Here is a 19,859-nt window from a genome sequence, read left to right as displayed (position 1 = left end):
ACTGAGACTGGACTAATTAGCATGCAACCTGAACAATCACTAATCAATGTACAACTACTCCGATTAATGAACGGTGGTATGGTATTTTCTCTATCATACTAATCTGCCCTAAACTTGTCAGGAATCTATTTATTTACCTCGGCACCATTGCACACGAGGATAGACAATTCATGTCAAGTCTTGCTCTCTTCCCGGCAGGCAACACATACAGAGGGCTATTTGATATACTCATTCTCCTATACTCATCTCAATCCCCTTCAACCCCTGTGGGAAATGACAGATCCAAACTAAGGCCCTGTTCGCTTGGAGGAATCTGAATGAATCTGGAGGAATTTGTGAGAGCGTAAACAGTAAATTTCAGCTGGCTACAGTGAATTCCGGCTGGTTTTTCAACCAGCCGAACGGCGCCTAATCCGAAAGGGTGTGTATGGCTGTATGCAGAAGAAATTGGAGTGCTAGATGGCATTCTCCTTGCGGCAGCAGAATGGTGTAGCAAGCCAATGATCGTTGAGACAGGTTACTGCAATTCAGTTGTAAACATGCTTTTTTTTTTTTTGAAACTCAGTTGTAAACATGTTGATGTGTTGTGATTGAAGAACATCGCACCTCAAAGGCTTTATTCTCTATCTATAGCTTACAATGCAGCGGCTACCACGCAGCGCATAGCGGCCCGATTACGGCCCACAATACTCAGCCCACTCGTGATTCTAATAAGCCCACAAGTCATCTCGGCCCCACTTGAGGTCCGGGCCAACCTGCTCTTCCCGCCACGCCGCCCTCTGCCTTCCCGCCAAAACCCTCCTCTTATTCCCCTCTTCCCGCCATTCCCCCGAACATTTTGCCGCCTCCCAGCCCCAGCCCCCCGCTCTTCTCCGCCTCCCACCCCCTCGCCGCCGCCGCCGTCCCCATCACCGCCGCCGGGATGAAGAACCCCGACTTCGCCGCAGACAAAGGTACGTCTTGCTGTGGCAACATCCTCCAAAACCTCCTCGAACCGTTCCTTCGTTTGCTCCTCGAAGGTTCCAGAACATTCCCTGAGGGCGCGTCGGTTCTTGGTGTTTGATTTTTGTGCCTGCAGCGCTCGCCAAGGACTTCTTGTCCAACTTCGCCGGCCCTCACGGCGAGCCCAAGTACCTGAACATCCTGGTAACCATGATCTCTTCCCCGTGTGTTCTAGGGTTGCCCTTTCCAGATCTGTTTTTTTTTTAGCCTCGCAATTTCACTCTGATTTCTCTCTCTGGTTACAGCAAGATGTCGCGAACAGGAAGATACGCGCGGTCCAGATCGAGCTGGATGACATGTTCCATGTACCAACTCCTCACCTCCACAACATCCAGTTCCTTTTCTTTTTTTTCCCCCTTTTACCAACTTTGCGGACGCAAACATGTGATTTTGAGTGCAAAATGTTGTTTTTGGTGTGCAGTATAAGGATATCGATGAGGAGTTCTTGCAGCGTGTTACTGAGAACACGCGGCGCTACATCGGTGTCTTCGCGGAGGCCATGGACGAGATCATGCCGGAGCCCACAGAGGCGTACACGGTCGACGAGGACCGGGACATCCTGATGACGCAGCGTGTGGATGAGGGGGCCGACGGTGGCGCCGACGGCACGGACCCGCTACAGAGGATGCCACCAGACATCAAACGGTTCTTGTAAGTGGCTTTGTTAAACTTGTCTTGGTGAATGGCGACCTGATTCCATTAAATTGGTTAAACAAAACAGATGGGCCTGTGGTTATAGTTTGGTTCAAAAAAGATAGAACATGTTAGGAACATTACCCTCAGAGTGGCTCAAGGGAATATAAAATATCCTGCAAGCTTGTGCTTTTGTGGATATATGGATATTGGATTACTGTTATACTGCCATATAATATTTCAGCCATATATGAACATTTGTGTCTCACATTCTTGCCAAAATTATTCTTGGAGCTACCTAATGATGTGCCTCCAACTGGAATTGCACTCCAATAATTTTCCTGTCTATCCAATTATCGAGCTATGTTGATGTTTGTCTAAAATTGATTCTATTTTGGCATTGTAGTGAGGTTTACATCAAGACATTCTCAAAGGCGACTCTGCTCACCATTAGGCAAGTAAAGGCATCAAACATTGGGCAGCTTGTGAAAATATCTGGGATTGTTACTCGCTGCTCGGATGTGAAGCCATTGATGCAGGTTGCTGTTTATACATGTGAAGAATGTGGCTTTGAGATATACCAGGTACTTGATCTCATTTTAGGCTTTCTTTTTAAAAATTTGGTTCTATATATTGACATTATATGATAAACGATCATATAGCAGTGTAGGATATATACTGAAAGACGCCGTTAAATGTACTTCTGTCTATACTCAGCTGCATACCTAGAATTTTGTCTCCGGTCTAAGTTCTATTTTGAACAAAACTTTTGTTTTGAATTTGGCAGGAAGTGACTGCTAGAGTGTTTATGCCCCTCATTGAATGCCCATCTCAACGATGCAAACTGAACAAAGCAAAGGGGAATCTAATCCTTCAACTGCGTGCATCAAAATTTTTGAAATTTCAGGAGGTATTAACCTTTCGTCATAATCTGGTCAAGCAGGGGTTTCTTCATTGAAAGGAGCAGCTAAAATTTCATCATATTTTGTATTCCACTTCCATATAACAACTATGCTGTCTTGCAGGTGAAGCTTCAAGAGTTAGCAGAGCATGTACCAAAGGGCCACATTCCTCGCTCTCTGACTGTTCATCTAAGAGGAGAGCTGACTAGAAAGGTAAAGCAAAATAGGAGCTTTCTTTCACTTGCGCAGTTTCCTTTGAGTTGCTTTGCAGGACAATAGCTTCTACTTTTCTGTTGTTATCGCCATTTCTGTATCAATGTGCTCTACAGTTTAGCCTCGAAAGGAAGTTGCTTTTAGATTCATGCATTGATTTATTCAATTCACTAGCTAAATGCTCTCATGAGAGTTAAGAACTCGCTAAAGATATTCTGTAATATAACCAAGCACCAAATGCTACCACGAGCAGGTTGCACCTGGAGATGTGGTTGAGATGTCGGGCATTTTTCTCCCTATGCCATACTATGGGTTTAGAGCGATGCGTGCAGGATTAGTTGCTGATACTTACTTGGAAGCAATGTCTGTCACCCATTTCAAGAAAAAATATGAGGAGTAAGTCATCTAGGTTTCATGCTGAGCAATTCATTTATCTTCTGCAGCTGTCTGATAGCGATTGCAAAACTGTTCCAGGTATGAACTGAAAGGTGATGAACAAGAACAAATTGACCGATTGGCTGAGGACGGTGATATCTACAGTAAGTTGGCAAGGTCCTTGGCACCTGAAATATTTGGCCATGAAGACGTAAAAAAAGCACTGCTGTTACTACTTGTTGGCGCACCCCATCGGAAGCTCGCAGATGGCATGAAGGTATGTATGCTGCTAGGAAGCAATATGTATGATGTCATTTCCATCCGGGGCTTTGTTCTCTCTAACTGTTCACATCTCAATATTGACTGAAATGTAAATGTACAGATCAGAGGAGACCTGCATATATGCATGATGGGAGATCCTGGTGTTGCAAAGAGTCAACTTCTGAAGCACATTATCAATGTTGCACCAAGAGGAGTGTACACCACTGGACGTGGGAGCAGTGGTGTTGGTCTTACCGCTGCAGTCCAGAAAGATCCAGTAACAAATGAGTTTGTCCTCGAGGGTGGAGCACTGGTAAGACCAACACCACCTTATGATGATGGCATCTTTTACTGTATCTCTTTTCTACTGAACTATAGGTGTATACCTGTTTGTGCTTTTCACAAGCATATATATGAACTTTACTCCAGTCCTGACTACAGCTATTTAGAAAATATGCAGTTTTTTTCTTTTTAAAATCTTTCAACAGTTGAGATTTCGTACTTACATTACTGGTAAAACTTCAATTTAATTCTTGTTTGAGCTGTCTCTTTAGCACTACAAACTGTGGTAGCACCCCCAAAAAAGGGATCGTTTGGTCCAAATCACAGGCATCTTGCTAATAATTAATCTCATAGCACAAACTCTCCGGTTCCAGGTACTGGCAGATATGGGCATTTGTGCTATAGATGAGTTTGACAAGATGGAAGAGTCAGACAGGACAGCGATTCATGAGGTAATGGAGCAGCAAACAGTTAGCATTGCCAAGGCTGGCATCACAACCTCTCTTAATGCGAGAACCGCAATTCTGGCTGCTGCAAATCCAGCATGGTAAGTTTTGATATGAATATATTATTTTTTTTCTATGGGATAAAAAGAAAATTTCATCAGTTGACAATGGTAATTGCCTTTAACTATTCAGGGGAAGGTACGATATGAGGAGGACTCCAGCAGAAAATATAAATCTACCTCCAGCACTTCTGTCTCGTTTCGACCTCCTTTGGTTGATCCTGGATCGTGCAGACATGGAAACTGATCTTGAAATGGCAAGACACATTGTTCATGTGCATCAAAATCTTGAATCACCAGCGCTGGGGTTCGCACCACTTGAGCCATCTGTACTCAGGCAAGGACACAATTCCTTGAGTGGCAGTGCTCATGTTCACTTAATTTCAATTTCATAGTTGAACTGCTCATATTTTAGTTGGAAGTTCCAGAAACTATAAAACTTGAAATACAGATAAAACCATTGTGTAGTATCTTTGCATTATCTAATACTAGTCTACAATCTTTATCTGTTCACAGAGCATACATATCTGCTGCTAGAAGAGTCATTCCTTCTGTTCCTAGAGAGCTCGAGGAATACATTGCAACTGCATATTCCAGCATCCGCCAAGAGGAGGCAAAGTCAAATGCACCAACCTCCTACACAACTATCAGGACACTTTTGAGCATACTCCGTATTTCCATTGTAAGTAACTTTACTGTTTTCCCTTCACAATACCATATGAAAATATCTCTTTAAACATGATGCTGCTTGCCTATTTCAGGCCTTGGCAAGACTTAGGTTTTCAGAAACTGTGGCTCAGAGTGATGTCGATGAAGCACTGCGACTGATGCAAATGTCCAAGTACTCGTTATACTCAGATGACCGCCAACGGTCTGGCCTTGATGCAATATCTGATATATATTCTATCCTGAGAGACGAAGCTGCTAGGACGAGCAGTATGGATGTGAGATATGCTCATGCTCTTAACTTGATCTCCAGAAAGGTACAGTTTCTACTTCTACATACTCATACTGGTACAGGTGCACAACTCAGCATGGCCTGACTGCTGAAAAATTGGTTGGTGCTAAAATGTCTGAATCACAGGGATACAGCGAGGCTCAATTGAAGGAGTGCTTGGAGGAATACGCTTCCCTGAATGTGTGGCAGATCCATCCAAGCACCTTTGACATCCACTTCATCGATGCCTGATGCAGAAGCCAATACCAATCACCTAACATTTCATTATAAGCCAAGGAATGGAACATCAAGAGTTTGTAGCTTCATGACTCGTGACTGGAGGGATGAACACCGTCGACTGAAGCCTAATAAGATTTAAAAGTTCTACTGATAGTGAACAACAGCCCATTTCTTGATGTCAATGATGTAATGCTGAGCAGAAGCTGATATCAATTGTACTAGTAGAGCCATTCTTGTCTGACTTATGAGTAGCTTGTTTTTTCTGGCTATTTCCTTGTGACACTTGACAGTGGACACTAAAGTGGATGCCCTGCCGGGTTTCCTTATTGCTGCTGGATGTAGTTGTATCACTGCATTTATGCCATTGTTTTGGCATCAAAAGGCAACTAGCACAGGTTTATCAAATTGCTGGTAAGGTTTTATGCTTTTGGTTACCAAGGACACGGGATTATTTTTGCATAAAAGGATGGACTTTTTAGTGGGGACAAAACTCTTTGGCTGCTATTGGTGTTTTGGTTCGAAGTCATCGTAGATTAGATAAACAAGTGCTTTTGATGAATGTTATGTTGGATCCCCATTCCATCCATCAAAACTAAACAAGAAAATTAATGATTACCATCCAACTCAGACCAAGGTACCATTGGAAAATTGCTAAAATATTGCAAAATCAAGAAGCATCTAACATAACTCTTGAATAACTCTTGAATGATTACAAGTTAAACATACCACAAAACTGTCAAGAGGAATTAGTCAAGCAATTTATCCTATATTCAGAAGAAACTCAACTGCAGCTGCTTTCTTGAAAACTGAAATATCCTATAGCAGTTGCTCACAGAACTTGTATGAACAGGAAGTATAACTTGCCAATATACCATACAACCCTAGGATATGGAATCAGGATATGCAGGGATCACAATTCGACTTGTTATATCATTCAAGCACCCAAGCTACTACAGCCTGAACTAAAAATTACAGCGCAGAGCAGCATCATATCTTTTGGTCACTATCCTCGGACTCATCATGCTGGTCCGTAGCACTGCCATTTGGCAAGGCACCTGCTCCTTTTCGGTTGATGTCGCTGAAGGGTCTCTTCCTTGATGAGGATGGTTCGAAGGCATCCACCTCCTTGCTCTTCACAACTTCATCAACAGCCATGTCATCTTTCTCTTGATGAGCACCAGCGGCTGAAGGTGGAGGTGGCATCATGTCGATTCCACTGAGCCGGCAGAAGACTTTCTCAATTGTTTCGGTTATCTCTTTCCCTAATCCACCATTGTCTAGAATCAGCTCCCAAACTGCCTTGGAGGCTTTCTCAAGGACTGGAGTCCTGCATTACATAAAACAGTTAGCACTGCATTGGCAAGAAGCTGGGAATGGAGTCGAAAACTGTGAAATACGGGAGATGTAAATTTGGATTTCCCACAATACAAATGATACACCAGAACAATGGAAGAACAAATAAAATCATGGGAACTATATCACTCTGCTGCTTTTTGAACAACCAGCCACGGGCAACAATACGGTAGGAACATGACTTATGCTAGACCTGGGAGATTTGTAGAAGGTCAAGGCTACACATGTTTTTACTTTTTAGTAAAAACTGCTATAAACATTTTGTAACATCCAGATAAGCAATTTGTGGTTAAGGCCAAATACAAACCAGGCAATGTACTGTTACTGACTTACTGACAATAGATTCAAACAGAAAAGCAGGAGCTTACTCCAGTTCCTGTCGAAGTGCATCAAACAACTCCCTCTTGGTCTTTCTCTCAGCTCCAGGAGTATTCAGTACCTTGCTTTGCTCCACCATCATCATAGTGTTTTTCTTCATATCTTCCTAAAATCAAAGTAAGAAGGTTTTCATCGCAAAGTCTCCACTGCTCACTACTCTATTGCAGGCGAGTCTGACATAGAGTGATGCCAAGAGCATGAAGAAGGGTACATGTAGCATAAGACAATGCAGAAATGACTTTATTCTACATCGACAAGAATATTCTGCCATACGCACACATAAAACTTTATGCTAATAAATAAGGAAAGAAAAAGAACAGTTTCCTGAAACGGAATGCTGAAAGGAGGGGAAAACAGAATGGCACCACTGAAGAAACAACATGTGCCAAGTGCCGGCAAAGGACAAGTAAATACCTAAATTCTTCTGTGATCCAATTCCCGATACATCACGTTGATATGGGGAAAAGTAGAACAGAACCAATGAGGAAACACCACGTGATACCAAAGGACAACTAAATACCCAAATTCGAATGCAGACCAATTCTCGAACCGCCATGTTGATAAAGGGAAATACAGACTGAAACTGACAACAAAACGAGTGCCACGTGACAGCAGAGAACAGCTAAATACCCTAATTCTTATGCAAACCAATTCCCTGAATCCCTGTTTAAAGGTCTCCTGGGACATGCACGATCGCCTCTGAACTGCAACAGCATTTTAAATAATCTACTGAACTCTAACTTAATTTTAATGATTTAGTCATAGAGCTTCCTGATTCCATCGAGTACAGAAAACACACACAACCAGCCTGGATAGCTATATCATGAATTCAGATCGTCCTAGAGTCTCATACTATGAGCATATCTCCTAAGCAGGTCTACCAACTTAAGCTGGAAGTGATTTCTTAAATACTGCACTCTCATCATACAACAATCAATTTCTAACATAATCGTAATAGCAAGGAGGAGCAAAAGAAAAGGCCTCAAATGAATAGGAGGGGATCGGGAGAGGAAGGGAGGCGTGCACGCACATTGGCCTTGAGCTGGGCGATGATCTTCATGCGGAGCGCGTCAATGCTGCCGTCGTTCTTCAGCGACTCTAGCACCTCCTCCGGCCGCACCACTTTCGACGACGACCCCATAGCCTTCCAACTCCCTTCACCCCCAAATCAACAACCTCTTGCTCCCCCGAAATTCCCAGACCAAGGGGCTTCAATCTCCCCGGGGATGGAATCACTCTATCCGCGGTGGCGCTCGCCGGAGATCCGAAGGGTCACCGGCGGCGACGACGGGTGCTAGGGTTAGATTTCTCTCCGCTGGAGACGAGATTGCCCCTGCCCCTCCACACGCCGGCCCCGCCTAGCCTGGCCTCGGCGTCGGCGGCCGGGAAGTACCCGTCCCCGTTGTCTGCGCCCTATGCTGGACGTGGAACGCCGCCGTGCCGTGACCACTTGTGAGCGACGGAAGTGGGAGATGGGAAGAACTGGAAGAAGAATCGGAGGAAGAAGAAGAAGGAACCAGAGGCTGCGACGGAAGAGTTCTTAGCTTTAGGAACGGGTTCAGAGTTTACAAATGTCAGATGATTCCCCAGAACACTGGTTGCTATATCATTACAGAGGCTCCGTCTCAATCGCGCATGCAGTGCCGAACAGATCAAATCCATTGCTCGCCGACTACTCGCGGTGGGCTTCCTGGGCCTTCTTCCTCTGGGCCGGTTTCCGGGTGCTCCATCTTGGACCATGTTGCTACGGTGGCTGACATCCTCTGCCCTTTGGAACACTGCTTGCCCCCAAGCAGTGGCGCGTGGATACTCCTGGCGAACAACTTCAAAATCTTCCCAGGTAGCCAGTGTCGACGGCAGGTTGTTCCATTTGACAAGTACCTGAGGTATAATAGAAGACCCACGGACGACCATACGCGTCTGTAGAACCTGTTCGGGAGCCAAGTGGATGGTAGCCAGTGCTTGGTCTAATTCGTTCATTGTCAGAGGAAAAAACTTTGTTACAATAATGAACAATGAGTACGGCACATCACCACATAGCAAATTCCGCAGGATATCCCTACAAAACAGAAATGAAGAGCACCACCATGATGTTCCAATTGACATGACACATGTGAGATCTTTTGTTGCATGTTCATGCAATATTAGTATGATGGCCTCACTTTCGAGCTTTTCACGTCTTAGGTGTGGAACGATGCCTTTCCAAGGAGGGTGTTGTGGAGCATTTCCTTCTTGTGCACATGTTGGAACTCTACCTCACTTGAGGTATCTTGGACTGGCAAGTACACCTATTGGTGAGCTCCCGGAAGAGATTGGTGCTCTCAAGTTTCTGCAGACACTGGACTTGACTGACACTGGCATCATTGAGTTACCGTGGCCAGCTTACACAGCTAATGTGCCTACGCTGTGACTACAACTGCACGGAAATACCAGCAAATGGGGTCATTGGGAAGCTGACGTCTCTTGAGGAGCTGAAGGTATACCCTGGGTGTGTTGCCTTCAACGAAAGCGAGTCCACACGTAGATTCGTGAAGGAGCTGGGCAGCTTGATGGAACTGAGAGCGCTCGATATTGAAGTGGGAAGCTGCTCGTCTTGTCCTGCCTCGACAACTTCGAGTTTTGTCTTTGGGAGGCCTAAGGCCTTCTGCAATGTGTCGCTTGAGTGATGCCAGAAGAGAGAAAAGCCGATTCTAGCACCGCTCTACACGTTGCAGCAAGAGAGGCTAACTGTCAGTGGTTCCAGGAAAATGGAGAGCGAAGCACGTACTTGCGCCGGTTCCAAACCGATGCCCAGGAAATAAAATAGTATTTCATCTACCTCCCATTTACCTTAGCTGGCTCACATCAAGTGCGCATGATCTGTTGCTTATATTTTTTTTACTTCCCTTTTCTCTCACTTGTGGGACCCATGAAGTGATGTCTTCTATAGGCACACACTATAGCCAGAACGCGCTACTTTTTCTGACATTACTTACACGCTGCAGCCCTAAACTCAACTAAGCATCACTGTGAGCTGACATACATGAACAGTATCGGGCACCGCTCACACTGTAGAGGGCCTAAGATTTTCCAGCCTACCGGCTTTGGTTTAGCAACTCTGTTTTTCCACACCTCTCCTACTTGCAGGTGAATATCCGGTCTATGGACCATAAGGACATGAGAATCCTTGGGATGTTGCCTGAGCTCTGTTTCCTCCAATTGTGCGCGAGCTCCGTGGTCGTTTTGTACGGGGATGATGGATGCTTCGGGAAGCTGAGGTCTTGCCGCTTGGAAACGGATGACCCTGTCATGTTTAGAGGAGGCAAATCCGGAGCTGAAGCTATGCCAGGCCTTGAAGTCCTTGAATTGGATGTCCATGGTCAGGGGTGGAAGGACTTCTGTGTTCATCGTGGCCAGAACATATCAGCAAGTTTCTTATCTTCGGTGATTTGTTTGCACAACCTCCCTTTCGCTACGGAAAGTCTGCGTCAATATCATGGGCTGTAGTACGGATGACGATCAGGCGTTACTGAGTGAGGCACTGAGGCACGCAGTCGACTCCCATCACAACCATCCCACCTTTGAATAGTTGCGAAGCCGACCAGGTGCCTGCACATGCTTTCTTCCTGCGCTAGCACTGTTACCCATAATATGGTTGATTCGTATTATTGTTGTTGTTCTTCACTAGTGATGAACACATCCTAATATAATACATATATAACAATTAATTCCTCTTTTTTCAGCCTTGTATAGACAGTCGGAAAATAGTTAGCGTACAGGTCGCCGTGTGTGCGACCAAGGATATCGGTTTTGGTTTCAACTTCACAAATTTGGCTTCACTTGAGAATGTCACAACTGTGAGTATGCCACGCCTGACCTCGTGGAGCAAGCAGAGGCAGCCCTGAAGCACGCAGTTGACGTCCACCTCAATCACCCCACCCTAGAAATGCAGAGGTACGGCGAAGATGTAAGAGCATCTCAAGAGTTTGTCAAATTTTACTTTGCAAATCTTATGATTTGCCAACTCCCAAAATTATATGCCAAGTAAAAAAACAATCCATCTCCAAGAGTTTGGCATTTTTGACTTGGTAAAATAAAAAAACCCGTTAATAAAACGAAGAGGCCCGCTAAACGAACGAAGAGCCCCGCTAAGCGAACGAAGAGCCCCGCTAAGAAACGAAGAGCCCCGGATGCCAAGCCGTATACGTGCGCGTATATTTGCGCGCGCGGAGGGAAGATTTGCCAAGTTGCTATTGATGCCAAGTTGTTTTGCCAAAATTATATAGATGCTAAGTTGAGATAGCAAACTCTTGAAGATGCTTATTTCTCTGTAATATATATTCAAAGTTCATGGCCGTTACGGAGTGCAGTTCTAGTACCTTGCTACTTCTACGTCCCTTTCCAAATTCCAGCTGGTCGATGGATGTGATGATGCTGCCAACACAGGAACGAATGGAGTGTAACCAGTAAGGAAAATAGTAGGAATTTTAATTAGAGTCCGTTTCTATGGGCACGTTTGGTTGAAGCCCTGGGTCTCATTTGCTTGGCCGGCAAGTGGCCTGGAAGCTGCCTGAATCTCTCATTTGGATTGAACCCTGGGACATTGCCTGCACCCGACAACGCTTCAAGGCTCAGGCGAGCAAAATCATACAGACGAGATATTAAATTGATGATTCTACTGTTTATTGATATCATTGTTTATTTTTTTTGGGTGTAGGTTACTATTTTCTATTATTTATTTAAATCCTTTATTTGTCTTCATATATTATTTAAACAAAAGACATTAAGGTTTTATTAGACAAGAAAGCACACTTTATCTTCACATTAATTTTCTTAGACCCAGGCACCAACCAAACATGTCTTCTTTACACTTGCCTAGCCTAAATGTCATCGATTTTTCAGGTAACACTTTTTACCCGGCAAGTTGTCTATGCCTCCAACCAAATAGGCCCTATATGTGCCATTTTCAAACTATATTATATGAACTATGTATATGTGGGGGCTCTATTATGTAATCATTAATATTCAACGAATAAAGAATAGTTCCTTTACTTCATGTTTCTATGTTTCCTACTTTATTTATTATATGTTGATTATGAGAAATAGAGAGAGAGAGAAATGTCGTCGACATCCTCAATGTTGTTAGCACAATAGACCTACACTACACCAATACCATCGTCATCAAGCAGGATATGTCTTCTACCATGCCTGTCGTGCCCTCCTTTCAAGGTTCATTATACATCACATATTTCTCTAAATCAGTAGCTGATATGTTACTTTCATTGATAACGGAAAAATATGTTTACAAGAGTTCATATTTACATAGCTAAGGCTATTGGCCATTGGCCTTAGCCTTACATATATCAAACATAAGAGTTCTAATACAGCAGTCCTACGATTCTATTCTTATAGGCAACTTGGATGTGGACATGAATTTATATCCTCATTCAAGTACCTTTATCCTCGTATATACGCTTATGTAGTCTTCCTTGTGCATACTCCTACAGCTTCAACCTCATGTATAGTCATGCATTTTTATCCTCGTGTATGCTCCAACAGTTTTATCCTTGTGTACTATATACACTTCTGCAGCTTCGTTCCTAAAAATATAACATAGAGTGGATTGAGTATATCAAGTACTTAGCAAGCTCTAACATAGGTGGGGTTTAAAGATAGGCTTTGGGATGTTGCAGGTGGAAGAAAAGTCAGTATATAGGTGGGGGTTTAAAGATAGGCTCTGGGATGTTGTAGGTGGAAGAGAAGTCAGTTGTCAAAGATAAGGGTTGAAAGAGTAAGATGAAAAGATTGCCAGATGAAATATTTAAAAGAAAGAAGATTTTCAAAATGGGAAGGTTTTCAAAATAAGAGTAAAACAAGATTTTTAAAGAGGAATTCTAAAATAATAATGAATAGAGTTTGAAAAAGGAGTTTTTGAAACAACAAAGGAATGTGATTTTGAGTTTTGTGTGTGTGTGTGTGGGGGGGGGGGGGGGGGGGGTTAAATACAGATAAACCGAGATTTTGGTGTAGGGTTTCTTGAAACAGAGAGAAAGTAGTTTTTAATAGTTAATAGCTCTGAAACTTTCACTGCTGTTCCTTCACTAGTATGTCGAATAGTACATAGATGAAGTAAATAAAGGTTAGAAAGACCTTTAAATTTCATGGTGAAAGTTTTGAGCATTATCTCGTGACATCGACGAGCATTGTATGGGCTTCGCTCTGCCTCCTACCCTCGCTACGGAGTAACGGGGAGGAGGCCGAGGGTGTCCCACAGACTTAAGGCTTAAGGGAGAGAAGGAGAGGGAGTGAAGGTAACGTAGTGTGAAAGGGGATGTGACAACAATAAATTCAATAGTAAATGATGATTAATTCATCATCTATCACTATACTGCCAACCGGGTATTTATAGGCCACACCCGAGGCATGGTAAAATTACATTTAGCCCTGGGTGGGCAAGGGATCCTTTTACAAGCGCGCGAGGGCACTGCAGTCATTGCAGCCTTCGGTTCCCAACCACACAGTTGATGGTGTCTCCGCTTGGGGGGGGACCATCATCCTCTGTTACTCAAGGACGGCACTTTCGAGAAGGTTGAGTGGGTTCTGCCAGTCTTGCGGATTCTGTGGGGCATCCTTCGACCTACACGGGCAAAGAGACGAGGCATCCCTCGCTAGGGGAGCCGGTGAGGATGATTCAGGTGGTCTCGGGGCCTGTTTGGTTCACCCCTCCTAAACTTCAGCTACTAAACTTTAGTCACTTTAGTGACTAAAATGCCAAACAAACTGACTAAAAAGTGACTAAAGTTGTTTAGTCACATTAGTACCTCAAGGAGGTGCTAAGGGCATGTTTGGTTCACCCCTCCTAAACTTTAGCTACTAAACTTTAGTCACTTTAGTGACTAAAATGCCAAACAAACTGACTAAAAAGTGACTAAAGTTGTTTAGTCACATTAGTACATCAAGAATGTGCTAAAAGGGACTAAACTGCACAATAGACATGGGCCGCCCCTAATTAATTCTCGCATCCGCCCACGCGCTCCCCATTCTCCTCTGGCTCTCTCTCTCTCTCTCTCTCTCTCTCTCTCTCTCTCTCTCTCTCTCTCTCTCTCTCTCTCTCTGTCGCTCGCATTTGTCCGCCCCACCGCCAGCGCCCACGCTCCTCCCATCATCGGCATTGACGCCCTCTCTCCTCCCCACCGAGGATCCACCATGGACGGGCACCGGAGCGGCTATAGGGACGACTTTTCCCAGGCTTCTTCGCCGGCTCCCCCCTTCCATTCTTCCGCTACCCGGTCCCGAAGACGAGGACTTTGCCATTTTTCTCATACGGCGTTATATCCTCCGGCGCCCCCATCCTCTCTACTCCTAGGGTTGGCATGGAGAACCTCGATCTGAACTACCAGGGCGATGGCTACCCCTTCATCAACACCTACTCGGGGCTATTGCAGTTGGAGGGAGGTCATGGCGAGCCACGGCTACCTCCTCTTGCTCCTATGGCCGATGGCAGCAGATCCGGCCATGGAGCTTTTCATCCTCCTCGTCCGAGCGGTGGGGGAGGCAAATCCGGCCATGGTGGATCTCTGGCTATGCGCGGAGGAGGTCGCTGCTCCAAGTCCCTCAACACCTATGTGGGAACCGACCATTTGCCATAGGGATCCACTTCACTCCTACAGGGATGGGAGGCAGAGGTCGTGGGTTGATGCCTCTCTGGCATGGTTGTGTATCTAGTTATGTCGGGAACTCGTTTCCTCCATAGGATCTTGACGCCAACAATCGGTGGGAGCAAGAAGGTGACAATGGTTCCTATAAGCAATAACGTATAGTGACTGATTCAGATGAGGTAACTTTATTCAAGCATTTATCTATCTGCTAGTTAAAATCCATTTGTTTATTCAGGAGGAGGAGGAGGATGAGGCATGGATTCAATAGTACATTCTACGATATCAAAAGAGGAGGAGACAGCCAGCTGCTCTCGGTGCCATAGTTGGTATGTTCCACTTTGAAACATACATGAACAAGGAAGAGTACAGAGTACCCACTGAATCTGGTTACCAATGGGTCATGAGGTGCTTAGGTAATAGGAAATCATGCTACAACATGTTTAGGATGCATAGGAATGTGTTTGATAGGCTGATATTATTAGGCCAAGGGACCCTGGATTTAGGACTATGCATTCTAGGTTACAATCTCCTAGGTTTACTCCATACTTTGATAATTGCATAGGAGCAATTGATGGTACACATGTACCTATTGTAGTGCCATAAAAATGGTAGTACAACATACTGGTAGACATGGCTACACCACTCAAAATGTGCTGGCCATATGTGACTTTGATATGAGGTTTACCTTTGTTGTTGCGGGATGGCCTAGCTCCGTTCATGATATGAGGGTGTTCAAGGATGCACAAGACAAGTATGTCGACAAGTTTCCACATCCACCTCAAGGTATTGGTTTGTTCTATGATTATACATACACATATTTGCAATCGTTTCAATTTCAGTGACAAACTAAATTGAATGTGTAGGCAAGTTTTACCTTATGGACTCGGGGTACCCAAACCGATCGGGTTATCTTGCACCATATAGGGGTACGAAGTATCATCTCCAGGAGTATCGAGAAGGGCCAATGCCAAGAGGTAAAAAGGAGCTTTTCAATTTTGCACATTCTTCACTTCGCAATGTCATCAAGCGGTCTTTTGGAGTTTTGAAGATGAAGTGGATGATCTTTCAAAATTTACCGAGCTATCCGATGGCAAAGCAAAGCCAAATAATTATCGCATGCATGGCAATTCATAATTTTATTAGAGATAGCGCTTTGGCGGATGACGAATTCGATAGGTGTGATCAGGACGAAAATTATGTGCCAGAGGTCGAAGGAGTTGCATCGTCTTCTCATGCAAATGGAGCTCACCAAAATGGAGCTAGTACCCGTCAAGTGGATGAAGATCAAAATATAAATCAATTTCAGGATTGGATAGCCAATGGTTTGCTTAGTAGGTATTAGCTCTCATGATTTGCAATAAACAGATTTGTGTAATTTGAGGTGTGAACATTATTCGGATTGTACCCGTCAACTGAACATTATTTGGATTATATGAATCATTTGAACTTATGCACAGCCGGCCATCTTGGCGGCCAAAAAGCTGATCGGCCATTTGAACCAGTGGCAGCAGCAGCGTGCCAAGCCAGGGGCAAATCAGTCTTTGTTCAAGTACTTTAATGGTGTTTAGTCACTTTTAGTCAGGGAACCAAACATGAGTGACTAAAATTTAGTCACTAGTTTTAGTAGCTAAAGTTTAGTCAAGGGGAACCAAACAACGCTTTGATGAGGGTAATCGAAGGACTGATGCTGCGCTGACTGCTTTCTTGGAATTTTAGGCAAGAAAAGGCGATCGAGGGTTCGACCCCTGTCGACACTACAATGGAGTGACGTGCCGAGGGCGTCCCCCCAACAAGCATGTTGGTACCATCTCTATCAACCTACCTTGAGCATGTTTGTACTATCTCTATCAGAAAAAAAGAATAAAGTGCACCAACGGTCCTCGAACTTATTCGGCTGTCATCCCGGTCCTTAAACTTGCAAATTGACCGTTCAAGTCATCAAACTTGTTCATCTGTGTCATCCTAGTCCCTAAACTCTCAAATCACTTGTTTAGGTCCTCAAACTTGTTCGGCTTTATCATCTAGGTCCCTAAACTTAGAAATCACCTTTTTAGGTCCTCAAGTGTACATTCAATATATTATTTATAAAATTGTCCAAAAATTATAAATCTAATATGATTAGGCTCTTGCTAACATGTACTTTAAATTAGAATTAAAAAATTAGTATGTACTTTCTATTTTTAACTCTATAGTTCAATAATTTAATAGGCATATACATTTTTAGGATTTATAAAAACATACGTGACTATTTAGTAATTTAACTACATAGTTAAAAATAAAAAGTACATGGTGATTTCTTTTATTCTAATTTAAAGTACATGTTACCAGGAGTTTAACAAAATTAGATTTCTAATTTTTTTTACGGATCTATAAATATATATTGAATTTATAAGTTTACAGTATTTATAGCATTTTGAGATTGGGATGACATAACTGAACAAATTTGAGAAAGTAAACGGGTGATTTGTAAGTTTAGGGACCTAGATGATACAACAGAATAAGTTTGATGACCTAAACGAGTGATTTGCGAGCCAGGGACCGTCACCCTCCACCAAGCAGATGCCAAGCCCTCCAATCGCTACACCAATGCCATCTTCCTAGCCACCTTCTGACGCCATGGACACTGGACCCCGAATCCTCAACTAGGTCTCCACCTTGTTAGCAACCACTATGACTGGCATAGCACGAGCTTCCAAATGACGCCTCCAACGAGGGGAACGACGCCACAAGCGTTGCCCTCGCCTAACCAGAAGGTTAAGGTTTTACACCCAAGAACAAAACACCATGCAAGGGGAATGGCCTTGATGAGGGTAACCGAAGGACTGATGGTGCGCTAACTGTTTTCTTGGAATTTTAGGCAAGAAAAGGCGATCAAGGGTCTAGCCCTCATCAACACTACAATGGGGTGACGCGCCGAGGGCGTCCCCCCAACAAGCATGTTGGTACCATCTCTATCAACCTACCTTGAGCATGTCTGTACCATCTCTACTAGAAAAAAGAGTAAAGTGTACCAGCGGTCCTCGAACTTATTCGGCCGTGTCACCCGGTCCTTAAACTTGCAAATCAATTGTTTAAGTCCTCAAACTTGTTCGTCTGTGTCATCCCGGTCCCTTAACTCTCAAATCGCTTATTTAGGTCATCAAACTTGTTCGGCTGTATCATCTAGATCCCTAAACTTAGAAATCACTATTTTAGGTCTTCAAACTTGTTGAGTTGTGTATCCTGGTCCCTAAATACAGTAAACTTGTAAATTCAATATATTATTTATAAAATTGTCCAAAAATTATAAATCTAATATGATTAGGCTCCTGTTAACATGTACTTTAAATTAGAATTAAAAAATCACCATGTACTTTGTATTTTTAACTCTATAGTTCAATAATTAAATAGGCACGTACATTTTTATTTATAAGAGCATACGTGACTATTTAGTCATTTAACTGCCTAGTTAAAAATAAAAAAATACATGGTGATTTCTTTTATTCTAATTTACGGTACATGTTACCAGGAGTTTAACAAAATTAGATTTATAATTTTTTGACAGATCTATAAATATATATTGAATTTATAAGTTTACAATATTTATAGCATTGTGGGATCGGGATAAAATAACTGAACAAGTTCGAGGACCTAAACGGGTGATTTATAAGTTTAGGGACTTAGATGATACAACAGAATAAGTTTGAGGACCTAAATGAGCGATTTGCATGCCACGGATTGTCTCCCTCCATCAAGCAGATGACAAGCCCTCCAATCGCTGCGCCAATGCCCTCTTCCTAGCCACCTTCTGATGACATGGATATTGGACCCCGAATCCTCAACTAGCCCTCCACCTTTAGCAACCACTATGACTGGCATAGCACGAGCTTCCAAATGACGCCTTCAACGAAGGGAATGACGCCACAAGTGTTGCCCTCGCCTAACCAGAAGGTTAAGGTTTTACACCCTGGAACAAAGCGCCATGCAAGGGGAAGGGCTGCTCGATGGATGCTTCCAAGGAAGTATGCGGCGCCCGAAGACATTGCCGTCATCGGCACGAAAGGGCTCGACTTTCGTCAGGCGCCCAACCCCTGCATGGGCCTCAGTGCTGCCATTGCCAAACGTAGATTGCCACCCATCATTGCCAATCCTAGAGCTCAGGGCAGCCACAACAAGTGTCCCGGGCAACAAGACAGTATCCCCACTGTCCACCGCCGCTGTAGGCCACCGGCATCGGTGGTCTACCGCCGCCCCACCCTGCTGTAGAGCATGGCCTTGATGAAGATGTATGGGCCACCACCGCAACCACTGCGCAAACCTTCGAGGTGAGGGCCGTTGTCGGGCCGCATGAAAGCTCTAGTTTGGTTTTGGTGAATTGATAAAATCCTAAGTGTTAACCTAGTTTATCAAAGTGGTCATGAGATAGGTAGCACATTCCAAGTGGTGAAGTAAATGAAGATCATGACATGATGATGGTGATGCCATGGTGATGATCAAGTGCTTGGACTTGAAAAAAAGAAAGAGAAAAACAAAAGGCTCAAGGCAAAGGTATAAGTGGTAGGAGTCATTTTGTTTCGGTGATAAAGACACTTAGCGAGTGTGATCACATTTAGGTTTGATAGCCGTACTATTAAGAGGGGTGAAACTCGTATCAAAATACGGTTATCAAAGTGCCACTAGATGCTCTAACTCATTGCATATGCATTTAGGATCTAATGTTGTGCTAACACCCTTGAAAATGTTTGTGAAAATTTGCTAACACACATGCACAAAGGCGATACACATTGTGTTTAGCACTTTGGAGCAAGGGTTTGAAACTTTACCGGCGCCCTATACAGAAAAGACAGGGTTTCACAGATTGCACCGGACGCTGGTCACGTGGTGACCGGACTCTGTGGAGTAGCATCCAGTCCATTATAAAAGAAAGTGGTACTCTCGGCCTAGGACCGGATGCTGGTGACCGGACTTTGGCTAAACACTGTTCAGCATCCGATCCTACTGATGTGGCAGCACATAGAAGAGGAGAAAGGACCAGACAGTGATGCTACGTCCGATCATGACCGACCGGACGCATCCGGTTGTAGTAGAGCAGCTCTGGGAGCTCTCTGGACTCGACCGAACGCTGCCCCTCCTATGTCCGGTCATGATCGAACTAACATGTC

General features: G+C 44.0%; 2 protein-coding genes and 1 pseudogene across 3 annotated transcripts; 2 read left to right on the top strand and 1 right to left on the bottom strand.

Moving 5' to 3' along the window:
• The first annotated feature begins 859 nt into the window (after positions 1–859).
• Positions 860–5,821, top strand: LOC136505173 (DNA replication licensing factor MCM7). Of its 2 annotated transcripts, XM_066500285.1 has the most exons (15): positions 860–953; positions 1,079–1,146; positions 1,248–1,307; positions 1,424–1,653; positions 2,042–2,219; positions 2,423–2,545; positions 2,661–2,750; positions 3,004–3,146; positions 3,225–3,402; positions 3,508–3,699; positions 4,043–4,215; positions 4,307–4,510; positions 4,690–4,855; positions 4,935–5,156; positions 5,258–5,821. In XM_066500285.1, exons 1-15 carry the CDS (start codon positions 923–925, stop codon positions 5,360–5,362), a joined length of 2,163 nt encoding a protein of 720 aa, XP_066356382.1. In that variant the 5' UTR covers positions 860–922; the 3' UTR covers positions 5,363–5,821. The 2 variants fall into 2 exon arrangements, with proteins under 2 accessions (XP_066356382.1, XP_066356384.1); XM_066500287.1 differs by lacking the exons at positions 1,079–1,146; positions 1,248–1,307 and having other exon boundaries at positions 870–953.
• A 224-nt stretch (positions 5,822–6,045) lies between these two features.
• LOC136505544 (uncharacterized) lies at positions 6,046–8,632 on the bottom strand. Its single transcript, XM_066500721.1, has 3 exons — positions 8,112–8,632; positions 7,072–7,187; positions 6,046–6,677 (listed from the first exon to the last, which is right to left on the bottom strand). Exons 1-3 carry the CDS (start codon positions 8,220–8,222, stop codon positions 6,338–6,340), a joined length of 567 nt encoding a protein of 188 aa, XP_066356818.1. The 5' UTR covers positions 8,223–8,632; the 3' UTR covers positions 6,046–6,337.
• Positions 8,633–14,575: 5,943 nt separating this feature from the next.
• Positions 14,576–16,286, top strand: LOC136503542 (uncharacterized; annotated as a pseudogene).
• The last annotated feature ends 3,573 nt before the right edge of the window (positions 16,287–19,859 follow it).

This window comes from Miscanthus floridulus, chromosome 14, assembly GCF_019320115.1.
Source record: "Miscanthus floridulus cultivar M001 chromosome 14, ASM1932011v1, whole genome shotgun sequence".
Taxonomy (NCBI): domain Eukaryota; kingdom Viridiplantae; phylum Streptophyta; class Magnoliopsida; order Poales; family Poaceae; genus Miscanthus; species Miscanthus floridulus.
This window is presented reverse-complemented; position numbering and strand designations above follow the sequence as displayed.